The sequence below is a fragment of the Sarcophilus harrisii genome, chromosome 2, assembly GCF_902635505.1.
Source record: "Sarcophilus harrisii chromosome 2, mSarHar1.11, whole genome shotgun sequence".
Lineage (NCBI taxonomy): Eukaryota > Metazoa > Chordata > Mammalia > Dasyuromorphia > Dasyuridae > Sarcophilus > Sarcophilus harrisii.
In genome coordinates this window covers 183,418,460-183,431,798 of record NC_045427.1, presented here as the reverse complement: position 1 = coordinate 183,431,798, position 13,339 = coordinate 183,418,460, and the positions used below count along the sequence as shown (strand labels likewise).

General features: G+C 33.0%; 1 protein-coding gene across 2 annotated transcripts in view; it reads left to right on the top strand.

The window, feature by feature from the left end:
• Positions 1-13,339, top strand: part of MYT1L (myelin transcription factor 1 like) — a 660,434-nt gene that overhangs the window by 645,155 nt on the left and 1,940 nt on the right. Inside the window, exons 24-26 of one of the 2 annotated variants that reach the window (XM_031951169.1) lie at positions 3,811-3,914; positions 11,873-12,016; positions 12,355-13,339. The exon at positions 12,355-13,339 is cut by the window's right edge and continues 1,940 nt beyond it. In XM_031951169.1, coding sequence (XP_031807029.1) covers positions 3,811-3,914; positions 11,873-12,016; positions 12,355-12,495 — 389 coding nt within the window. In that variant the 3' untranslated portion in view covers positions 12,496-13,339. Of the gene's footprint in view, positions 1-3,810; positions 3,921-11,872; positions 12,200-12,354 lie in introns of those variants that run through there. The other variant, XM_031951168.1, reaches the window with a different exon arrangement.

Here is a 13,339-nt window from a genome sequence, read left to right as displayed (position 1 = left end):
TGCCAAACCTCTTGTTCCAATTTTTCACCTCTTAGCCCCCACTCCCTCCCCCAGATGGCAGGATGACCAGTAGATATTAAATATATTTAAATATAAATTAGATACACAATAAGTATACATGTCATACATAATTGTAATGGAATACTATTGTGCTATAAAAAATAATCAGCAGGATGATTTCAAGAAAACCTGGATTTACACGAACTGATGCAAAGTGAAATGAGCAGAACCAGGAGAACATTGTACAAAGTAAGAACAATATTGTGAAATGAGCAACTGTGAATAACTTAGCTATTCTTAGCAATACAAAGATCTAAGAATACATTATAAAAAATGCTATCTACCTCCACAGAAAAAATTAATATTGTTTGAATACAGACTGAAGCATACTATTTTTCACTTCAAATTATATATATATATATTTGCCTATTTTTGTACAAAATGATAAATATAGAAATAATCAACATGTTTGCATATAATTATCTTTTCTTGCTATATTTTAATATTTTTCCTTTGACTATTCTATTCTATTGAAATAAGCTAGACCCTCTAAAAATAATATTATATATGTATATATATATATATGTCATCTCAAGTCTCAAAATCCTCATTTCACAGTTGACAAAACTAATACTCAGAAAAGTAAAATGACATATCTAACCTCATACAGCTGGTAGTATTGGTAGAACAGAACTTAAATCCTCTCTGGTTTGCTTAGTTCAATTTCTTTTTCCCACATTTTTATTCCCTAATGTATGTTTTTTGGACAGTTAATTCTATTGGATAAAATGCTTACATTTGGCATAATAAAAAATAAGACTTGTTAGGAGTTATTTGGTGAAAGTTTGAAGGTCAAAGAATTCAAGCATTTTAATAAATTTTTGAAGCTTTGCTCACACTTGTGAAATATAGTCTCATCTTGTGTAACTTCATAAGTTTTCCTTAAAACTTGGAACTATTCTCATAAAATAAGTGACCCAAATACACAATTTTGGACATATTTTTAATATTTCAATATATTTCAGTACATGTATAACTCTGTGATCTCACTGAAAAGACTACATTTTCTGTATATACCTTCTCATGCTATGTGATTCATGTCCATATTTTTCTATAAATGTTCCATAAGTTATCTACCAAAGGCCCAAGAGTCCTTCTGGCTCTTTGATGTCAATACAATTAAAATTCATTTATTTTAATCTGTGGATACATGGATACATATCAATTGAAGGATTTGGAATGTTTAGTCTAGAGAAGAAGAGACTTACAAGGGCCATGATGGCTATAATCACATATTTGAAGGGTTATAATATGAAGGAAGGGTTAAACTTCTTTACTTAGTCCTAGGGGGCAAAACTATTATCAATAAGTAGAAGTTACAAAGAATTAAAATTAGGTTTACTGTAAAAAAAATTAACAAAACAAAACCTTCCTAAGAATTAAAAAGATCCCAAAGTGGAAAAGGAAGCCTTTAGGGGTAGTGAGTTTCCTGTTTCTTGGAGATATTCATATAAAGGTTATATATAATTTATTTTTGGATATTTTCAAGTGAACAGATAGAAAGAAAGTTGAAGAAGGTCATGTGGAAGATTTTCAAGAAGGTAAAGAGTGAAATTATAGAATAATAATTTGAGGAAGTAGCAGGTATAAGGAAAGGAATGTGTGTGTATGTGTTGCTAAATTTCCAAATAAAAAGAAACTCAAGTTTACGATTTACAGTAATTCAGTTTTCACATATAACATTGTCAAAAAAGTCAGTGACTGATTTTTAACAATCCAATATTGTTTAATTTTGAACTAAGAATAGCACCAATTGGTCCAATATTTGTTCTTCTGAATATTTTTTTATCTAGCAAGAATAAAACTCATGAGACACACAGGTACTCAGACTCATTATGACTCATATTTATATAACTTTTAAAAGTTTGCAAAATTCTTTATATGCAATATAATAGCACACTTTCTAAGCTATAATTGCATGAAAAATTATTATTGCTCATTTTATGTAAATTGACATTATATTAGCTCCTGGGCTCAGAGTTTAGGAAAGCCTAGGTTCACCTTCCTTTCTAGATACTACAGTTAACTGTGTGATCCTGAACAAAGTCATTTCACCTCTGTGCTTCAGTTTGTCAGTAGTTTGGCCTTGTTTTATTTTTTATTGAGGATACTGGACTCAGTGGTCTCTTAGGTCCCTTCAAGCTTTAAATCTGTGGTGTTATGAACTATTGATCCTCACAACACCCTGTGATTTATGTAAGTGCTATTTTATAATTTGCCTAACAAGGATGAGAAAACCTTGTCTCATTGAGTAAGTAACACAGGGTCACAAAGCTGGATAGTGATCCAGCCAAGAAAAGAACCAGTTTCTTAATTGAATCCATAAAGACAACTAGACTATTGAAAGATTAAATAAGGAATGTGAGTTAGAACTGGGACAAAGTATTTATGAATACCAGCACAGCAGGCAAGATTTAAAAATTAAAATTCCTTCATAGAACTTAAGAAATCCATGATGATAAAGATGTAGCACTTATAGCCAAGAAGACCTAGATTTTTCTGTTACATGTGATCTTGGACAAGTCACTTAATCTCTTAGTTCTGGAATAACTCCCTTAAGGTCATAAGTTATGACACAAGACTTGTAGATCTTCACATGTCTATTGGTGGAAGGAATTTCCACATTGGGAGCTCCTGACACCATTGAATTCATAGGTTCAAACAAAAATAAAACAAATCAAAACTCAGAAAGTAGAGCCCAATAGAACTATGGTCTATGAGTCTGTGAACCTAAACTTGCTGACTTCACTAATTATAGAAGACATCAATGCTTCACCATGAAAAATCACATTTTTGACATTAAAAACATGTTGTTATTAAAAAAATATTCAAAAGTTAAGTTTCTCATAATACAAACTTTGGCCTTTGAGGCATATCCAGCTGCCTTATCTAATCCTAGTTCTAATACTGAAACTATCAACATTGAACTCAGAGTGAAAACCTTTCAAATGTTGGAGTGGTGAAATAAAATGTAGTTTGCAATGACTGTACAGTCAGAATTTGAGTTAAAAAAAAACAACAACAGCTATAATTCAAACACACAAAAACTGTATTGGAGTGATTTATCCTAAAATGCCCAAGATACTCCTATGCTCTATCTCCTCTACCTTTGTGGCTCCTTTTTTCTTTTATTCCTCTACCCTAGATCATAGAATCATAGATTTCAATGTAGGAAGGACCTCAAATGTCATCTTCATTTTATAGGAAACTAAGGCCCTGGAGCTTTCTCACTCTTTATAAGTAGCAATAATCTTGCTATTTAAGTAGAATTACTAAACTATTATTATTGTTCTCCAAAATATATGAGTATTTTACATTGGTTAATTTTTATATTTATAATAGAGTATTATAAATTAAGAGCTATAAGTAATCATAAGGAAGCTCAAATCCAGTATTTCCATTTTACAGAAGCACAATAATGAAAGTAGAAACCAGGCAATAGGTGAATTCTGCTCTCTGGAAGAACAAGAACCTTAAGTCCTTAATTCATTTTTCTTATCAAAGATCTCATCTTTGAGTGATTATGTTTTATATGCCTTCCAAACTGAATTCATTTTTGTACTTGAAAAAATTTTCCTGAGAAAAAATAAAAATAGTAAAACAAAAGGTCAAGAAATCTCAAAGGACTTATGTCAGAATTTTTTGTAAAACTCAAAAAGGGAAAAAAATATTTTTTAATTCCTGAAATTCAGATAATAGATTGATAAAATATTTGTTTCTCTTCTTTGTTTTCATTTTTCATCATAACAGGTATAGAAAATGATGAAGAAATCAAACAGTTAGATGAAGAAATTAAAGAGCTAAATGAATCCAATTCCCAGATGGAAGCTGACATGATTAAGCTCAGAACTCAGGTAACAGTTTTTCGAAGCCCTAAATTTCAGTCACATCTCTTCATTCTCAATTCAGAGACATAGAAGGATCACTGAGTTGTGGAAAGATACATGTTCATTACTTATAAAAAATATTCCTCATCTTTTTTATTTATTTTAAAATTTTTGTTGATATTGAGCTTGCTTTGAATTTTTTTTTTTTTTGCAATGAAGTTTGATACACCATAATAGTCATTATTTTGTTTTGTTTTGTTTTTCAAAGAAAACTCATTCATAAAGTCATTTCCAGAAGATCCCCAGTTTTTCCTTTTCTCCTACTTTAGGCCATGGTTATAAATTAAACCCTGATTAGAATATCTACCATTATCACATCAGAATGACAAGCTTGTTATGACCTACTTGCTCATCAAAGTTTAACCAGTATGAACATGACTTAGTCACAATCACATTTTCAAGGTAACAAGTGATTGTTCAGAATTCCTTATAGAAAGATGTACCATGATACAGCATTAAAAGGGGCACTGACAGAGCTCTGGAACTGGATATAACTTAATGGATAGTCTATGTAAAATACAATTATTGGCAAAGAACCCCGATTCATTTCGGTAATTCAGGTAAGGCACAACAAAATATACACTATTAGTTAACCCCCAAATCTGAGCCTCGCATTCACCAGTCTCACTCAAAAAGGACATAATTTCCAGTAATAGATGGCATTGTAGAATATTCTTGGATGATGGTTCACCGGGTGTAAATGGATCCAGAGAAATGTTAATGCACTCCAAAAGTATGCTAAAAACCTCTTGTTCTTCTATACACATTGGGCACAGCTGTTCTACTGATTAACATTTCCCAGGTGCTTCCTGGAATGCCCAATAAGTGAATAAAAATATATTGTACAAGACTTGGAGACACTGGGTACAGGTTTGGGGCAATAAATTGAGGCCACTCACTGCATATACTTGTCCAGGAGCTATTCTTGGGATAACCCTGCTACAACCATTCTTAAGTATTGGTCTGTGAGCTCTAAACTCCTCAGATTGAAGGAAGCTCTGAAATGAATTGGGAATTTTCTTAACAATTTTCTGCATTTGGGGTGTTATTTCTGAGGCTCTTCACTCTGGATAGTAATCAAACTTATTGAAGTGGTTAAGTCTGTAACTCCATGAAAAAAAAAAAAAAAAAAGTTCTATGAGCTGTAGCAACCTAGCAAGCTCTCTAACCACTGAAAAGTATTTTTGCCCAGTTGAAGTCTCATTGGATAATATAGGTCCCTGAACTTTGCTTTTATAGTTTTCCACAACACCCTATTAGAAAACCAGTGTTCATTTCACTCTATTTTATACAATTTTATAGAATCACATAATATCAAAATTAGAAAGTACCTCAGAAGTGACCTAGCCTGGCCAGTAGTTGGGGAAGAATCCATCCAGAGATCATATAACCTTGGCTTGATGACTCCACTCTCTTCCAGGATTACTCATTCCATATTGATATCTATAATTATTAAGTTTGCTATGTGTTTACATCTTTGCAACTTTCACTCATGACTCTTAGTTTTGTCCACCAAGGCCAAACTGAATAAATGAAATCCCTCTTGCACATAATAATCTTTCAGATGCTTGGGAACAGATGCTATTAAACATACCCTTCTCCCCCCAAATCCATAAATATTCTGTTAGTAGTTTGACCTCAACAGAAATGAATATAAGCCCAACATATCTATGAATAAAGTTCCTTCACAAGGTATTTGCTATTTTATAAGATTATATGGATTGTTAAAATATCATACTAGTCATACATGATAAATCTCTTTTGCATGTTATTAAAATTCAGATAACAATTATGTCTTCAGTGTCTGTCCTCTACCAGCTCATTTTATATTTTTTGGCATCTGAGGAAAATAGTTGCTTGAAAAGAGTACCTATTTTCATCTGATATCAAAAATGAATTTTAAGGGTTAATGTTTAATAATACTTATTGACTTGTCTTGTGAATGATCTGATCCAAATAAGACTTTTCAAATGCTCCTGGAATATTTTTTTTTCATACAACCTTCTTTTGGCTTTGGGAAGAAAGCTAATACTTTCAAAGTGGGTTTGTAACACAAAGTTGGGACCCATTGCAAAACACTATGCACAATCCAGCTCTGTCATAAATAATCTTTTGCTCAAGACCAGGGAAAAGTGCCCAAGAATTTATATAACCATCATTAAAAAGAAAGGCAAATTTTAATTAATTCATCATCTCAGGCATAATGATTCAAGGTCAAGCTGCATCAAACACACAGATAACAGATACCCAGGCTCCTCGTTTCAATGGATGTTCTCAGGAGAGCACAGACTGTCTTTTGTTGTTCTTTGTAATCTCAGTGCTTAGCAGAGTTCCTGGCACATAATAGATTTTTAAGAAATGCTAGTTGACTAACTGTAGCCAGACATTTTGGACTTGTGTACAAACTTATAATCATGAAATATCCTGAGCTGATTTTTGTTTTTTCTCTAAGAGTCACATTCCTTTTTCTTACATATTTATGTGAGGTTGCCCAGTCAATGATTAAAACACACCTAATGCCTTCCAGTTTTATATATTCATACTGTTCATTCTGACTCCCACCCTTACTTCTCTGTTTATTCTCTGACATGGGGCTATTAGTCAGTGAATCATTAGACATTTATATAATTAGGAATCTTAGTGGTTCATCCCATGTCCAGCTCTGCTACTTTATTTTTTTAAAAGGATTTCAGATTTTTTATTTTTTAAAATTACTAAATGACCTCAAAGGTCCTCTCCAAAAAAAAAAAAAAAAAAAAAAAAATCTATTACACCGTAAGATGCTCTTTTTAAGGTTTTATTAATTATATCTCAAATCCAACTGTTATAAAACTGCAGATTGGTTTTGATCACTAACCATTTCTAAGAATTCATGTTAATGTGAGAGAAATAAGAGGTTGAGGTTTTGGTATTATGGTTTGAAGGGCCCCAAAGATCAAGGACTAGGTTATAGTTAGGTATATTACAGAAACTATAGTAGATTCTGAGTTTTCAAAAATTTATTCTGGATATCATCAAGTGCTTCATAGGCCATCTTACCATAGAATATCGTGATATTTCTAAACCATGAAAAGTAAAATTCCTGCCATAGGCTCTTACAAAACAGCCAGTAGGCTAGAGCTTCTAGTGTATTTTTTTTTCCTAGCTTCATATTTCTGTACCACTAATGAAGTCAACAGAGAGAACCTTGAAAACTACTGTGGCATTATAAGCATTGTAACTACTAATACTAATAGATAGCCTTTATATGACACCTTAAGATTTATAAATCACTTTATATGTTTTATCTTATTTGATCCTCACATCTTGTAAAATAAATGCTATTATTATAATAGCCCAATTTACAGATGAGAAAAAAGGCAGACAAAGGTTATGTGATTTTCCAAGGGTCACACAGCTAATGAAAGGCTGAGATAGAATTTTAACTCAGGTCTTCTGGACTCCAAGTTCTGTGGTCTATACACTCCATCTAGATGTTCCTAAATTGTAACCTCAAAAAATCAGTATATAGTCACAGCAAATTATAATAGTAAGGCATATCTAAGGAAAATTATAAGCAAACTCTTTGGAGTTGTTAGGCCACTGAAATAATCATTGATTCTGTGGCTCTTTTTTTCTTTAATTGATGCTATTTACAATTAATTGATTTTGTCTTGGAACTACCTAAGTCATGATCCTTTATCTCTGAACTTAATTCAGAAATGTAGCTGGCCTATAGCGAATTAAATTTCAAATATAGTTCTGTTCATCAGTGTTCTATTCTTGTATCAAAGAAATCTGTTACCATTAGAGGATTCAGGTAGTCACTAGGGAGTCTGGTCTAGTATCTTTGTAATACCAGGCTTTACTTCAAGGATGTCTGGTTTGTTATCTGAAGAAGTCTGGTTTGCTATCTCTGTCCTTGCAGATGCAGCTGGACTGGAACAATGAACTTTTCTTAATCACTGGCTGAAAGGAGGGTGTTGTTCTAAACCTCCCTTCCATACAATCATATTTCTTCCATTAACGATGCTAGCCTTCCTATTTTCTGTTCTCTCAAAAAACTAAAGAAGAGAGCTGCTTCCCTCATTTATAATCTTAGCTTTACTGGAGAGGCTGACATCCTATTTATTCGTAAATTTGTACTTTAGTAGTAAGAGATCTTGCTCAAAAATAAGTGCCTCAATCTACCTTAATTTTAACTGTTACAACTGTTACACTACTAAGAAAAATTTGGGAGATTTCTGCAAGAAAGGAATCCTCAAACAGATTTCTTCAAAAGAGATTAAGATAAAAGATAAAACTAGTCCCCACAGGTTTTATTTTCTGTTTTGTTTTGTTTATGGAAAGCGTTGTAGTAGAAGAAAAAGAAGAAGAAGAAGAAGAAGAAAAAAAAAAAAAAACATACCAAACTTTCAAATGAATGTTCATTAATGCTTGGTGACATTATCTCAACAACCAGTTCTTTATAACCTCTGCCCCATCCTAATGTTAGAGAGGCAGTGTAGTCAAGTAGATCAAATACAGGATGGGGCATCAGGGAGATAGGTCCTAATGCTGGTTAGATGTAGCATACTAGTTGTGTTACTCTGAGCAAGTCACTTACCCTATCTGGGAGCATCAGTTTCCTCAACTATTAAGTGGAGATGATAATAGTTTCTATCTCACAACTGTGGTTAAAAGGATCAAGTGAGTTAATATATATTAAGTGCTACATATGTCAGCTATTTTCCCTGTACTGCCTAGAGGCAACCAATCCATAAATACTTGTCAATCTTGAGTAAGTGCTGAAGTTATATATGGAACTCAGTATTCTACTTCCTGCACTGTCCTAATCACCTGTGGATATACAAAAGAAGTGCAAAATGTAGTCCATACCCAAAAGGAGTTTGCAGCTCTCTTGGAGAAACAAGGAACAAGAAATAATCATTTCCCAAGATAATAATGGATTAAGTAGATTAAGGTCCAGTTGAAGTCAAGAAGATCTGAGTTTCAGACCTCACTTCTATTATAATAAACACTTAGTTTGGACCCTGGCACATAGTGGGCATTGTAAATGTTTATCTACTTCCCTTCCGGCTATGTGACCATGGTCAAGTTACTTCTTAGGGTCTCCAAACAATTCTCTGAGACTATAAGATACATATTAGGTACTGTTCTGCATTGATACTGGAAGTTTCCACATTAAGATTTTCCTACATTAATGAAATCCCAGGTCCAAATCAAAATAGTTCAATAACAACATGTGTTTCTAGTGCTTTAAGGTTTTAAAACAACTATCTAGAGTAAATAATACATGTCAATTCATTGCCTCTGTTTTCAAGATAAGAAAACTGAAGTTCAGGGAAGTTAGATGAATTGTCAAGGCTCATCCAACTGGTTAAAGTTGAATCTAGAATATGAATGCAAGTCTCCCCATCACATGCCTAGTGTGTGTTCGGGATTATATTATTAAATGAGCAGGACAATAAGAGATCCAGTCAGGGAAGACTTTGGGAAGGAAAAGGGCCTGAACTAATGTCTGGAAAGATCAATAGGATTTGAATATATGGAAAGAATATTGTAATCATAAACAATTCATGTTTGGGTGTCTAAATTAGATTCTCACTATAAAATTGATACTAATAGTACCAATTTATGCAAACACAATTGACTTTTCTTTAAAAATCTCCATTCTACAAATGAATAATTTCCATACTTAATGGCATAACCTCTGGAGTCAGCTGTTTGAGGAGGGTTTGAGTTTGGTAGATTGGAAGATATCTTTGTAATTTATAAAATTCCTAAAACTAGTATTCATGATAAAGATGGCAGAGGTCTTTAACAGATCATTTATGGCATTCAAAACTAAGTCACAAATGGATAGCATACTGTTACTGATAGTATTATTTCAAAGTGAGGCTTCCTTAATATGCAACAGACTGAATTTAAGAAACAGATTTTGAAGAACAGGGATGAAGAACAATTTGTAGTTTCTAACCAGACTATTGGCTTTGAACAGGATTTTGTTTATGAAATGGAATGAAAGAAAAATCTAAGAGATAAGAAAATGGAAACTCCAGTACAGGGCTAAAGAAAGCCAGAAGGAAAGAATTAAAAAAAAAAAAAAAAAAAAAAATAGAGGAACACATGGAGTGATCAAGAGGAAAAAAAAATAAGAGCAGGAAAGGGGTCATATACAGAAAGGACAAATGGAAAGTAGCAAATATATACCATAATGACCAAAAATTGGTATATCATAAGTTCTGGTAAAAAAGGAAAATAAACTATAAATCATAAGACCTAGAAGGGATTTTGTGAATCATACAGATATATATAAACTGAGGTTTAGAAATGTTAAGTAGTTTTCTCAGAATCACACAGGAAATTAGTGAAAATGTCAGCTTTCAAAACAAGATCTTTTGACTCAAAATCTTTTTTAGTGTGATCTTTTCACTCTATTGATCTGTATTTCCACTCTGTTATTATTTTATCTGCTGTTTTCCTACCAGATGGGGTCCAACAAAAAGAGCAATGCATTTGGAGTCAAAGGTTCTGGCTTTGCATCCTGAGCCTTATATTTCTTCTTTATTAGATCTTGAAAAAAAAATATATATATATATTAGATGATGTCAAAGCTCCTTCCAGAATTAAATCTATTTTTGTAAGATCCTATTAAAGTGATGTTGTGTCCAGGGGATCGTATGATTCAAAGTATTGAGATCACAATATTTGGTAAAATAACCAATATGTAATAGCTAGAAGTTCAGAGACTATAACACATTATTTGTAGAGGGTTGGACCAATTCATGGCCAAGATGGAAGTGAGAACTAAAATATCTGAGGGAGTCTGAGTTATATAGGAGCTAGATATGTGATGACCGCGTATTTTAAAATCAGCCGGAGTCAGGAATTCAGATTAGGGGAAAATCGTCAATCTTTATTCTCAGTGAAGAAAGATTGGAGGTGGGAGAGAATCGGCAATAGCAATGTGTGCAGCTGAGTCAAGAAGCTAGCTAGACCAGAAGCCACGAGACCAGCACCACCAGAGTAGAACCCAGACCCAATCTCTCCCCACCTCTCTTCCTGTCTCTCTCTGCCTCCACCCACCAAAATCGTCATTTCCTATACAACACATCAGGACTTGCACAGAGAGTGGGTGGGGCCATTCTTTATCCAAGCATGTATATTAATAGAGTATAGTTCAATTACTATTTAGCCTCACGTGCTTGGGACCCCAGTGCATCAACTCAAGTCTCAACCCATTACATAGGTATAAACAGAGTTGTAGTTAGAGTTATCACAATATTTCTCTCTATATCAAACTTCTCTAAGATAGGTAGGTATAGAAACAATGTTAATATACCATGAAAGATTCTCTCTAGAAACATGTTACTTTAAATAAGTGGGAAAAAGACCTTTAATATCTCACTAGCATTTTTCTAAGGACAAAAGAAATCCAACAGAATTTAACTGGCAATTTTAATATTCCATTGTAAGTTTAAATTCAAGATCCAGAGTTGAATAGCTCTTAGCAGTTAGCTAGTCAGACATGTAGACATTTTGCTAACTGATTTTGTTAAAGCTATGCCTGAAATATAACATACTAAAGCAAAACAGAACAAAACAAAATCAAAGCCTATCAAAATAAAAGGCAAATTTCAAAATCATTGTTCACCCACGGTAATATAAATTTGATAAGTTCCCCCAATTTACCATATAAAATGTCTTCCATAAAAGACAAGCCAAATCAAGTCAATTGACAGAACTCAGTTTTCTAACTGGCACAAACAAACCCTTAAAATGATACAAATCTCTCTCCCAACTTTGTGATTTAAAGCAATAAAATTCCTTTTTTTTCCCCTCCCCTCTCCCCATCCAATATTACTGTTTTCACCCGCTTCAAGAGCGTGTGCGTCCTTTCGGCTTGCCTTATATTACATGTTACACAAATTTGTGCATTTTAGATTACCACAATGGAGAGCAACTTGAAGACGATAGAAGAGGAGAACAAAGTAATTGAACAGCAAAATGAGTCTCTTCTTCATGAACTGGCTAATTTAAGCCAGTCTTTAATTCATAGTCTAGCTAATATCCAGCTGCCACATATGGTAAGTGATTGAGAGCAAAAGTTAAGGAATTTGACGGTCGTCCTCAGTTCACACCATACAATAGATGTCTCTTTTTTTGTGTTTATGGTTCCTCAACCTGTTGGATGGTGGTGGTTACAACTCTGAAACCATAATGATAAATGTAACCACCAGAAAAAAAAAAAAAAAAGACATGGTGGGCCTGCTCCAATGTATCCTGTAAAATTAAGTATGCTCTAAGTAGGCATTTTAAATATTATAAAATGGTGACGATAAACTATTATAGTATTTTATGCTTATATGAATATATTGTTAAGAATATAAAAGTTGTATATGAACTGCTATTTAATATCTCGTAGGATCCAATCAATGAACAAAATTTTGATGCTTACGTGACTACTTTGACGGACATGTATACAAATCAAGATCGTTATCAGAGTCCAGAAAATAAAGCCCTACTGGAAAATATAAAGCAGGCTGTGAGAGGAATTCAGGTCTGAACAGCTGCTGTAGTGATGAAAATCATGCTTAAAAAAAAGGATGCCTCTTGTTTTTTGCTGCTGTAACTTACCAGAAAGTGTTATATATTTATTTCTGTTGGAAACAGTGTTATGCTTACAAGACTTCATAATGATTTTATGTCTTGCTTTAAAGATAGTAACTGCAGACTAGTTTTTTGAATACATTCACATTTTGTACGTTTTCATATAAGCTAACATAGTGTGATATGCCATGTAATGTTTATAGCTGCTAACGTATGCACATTTTTGGGGTATATATATTTCTGAAGAGGTAAGCTGATCAAAATAAATAGAGTGTAAATTCTTTTTAATGCTTTAGTGATTAAATGTTTTAGTATTTTGAACTGAAATGGACGAAAACAGCTTTGAATGACAATGTTGCGGCCCTGCAGCCACTTTTTAAACACTATTATTTTTTCCTCATGTTGGAGGATTTTATGGGATTTAAGAAATACATTTTGTGTGTGTATTGTTTCATAGCAAGAATTGGTTGCAAAATGCTTTATTTTTGAACAATGCTTGAAAATATGTGGTTTTTGTTTTCAGAGGATGGTGTGTGGTGGGGGCAATAAAATGAGTTGTTTTTTTTTTTTTGTTTTTTTTTTTGAATTCCAAGGATATGGCATGGATTAGATGTAAAATACAAGAAATGGGTGGTTTATTGTAAGACAACATCAAGCCATGGAAACTTGACAGAAGATTCAAAGCAGCTTAAACAGCACTTTTAAATTAACTTCTAAGCATTACATGGTATGAATATGGAAACTTCCATTAAGACAGAAACTTTTCAGAGGGGGACAACCTGAAGATTTCTTTTATTTGC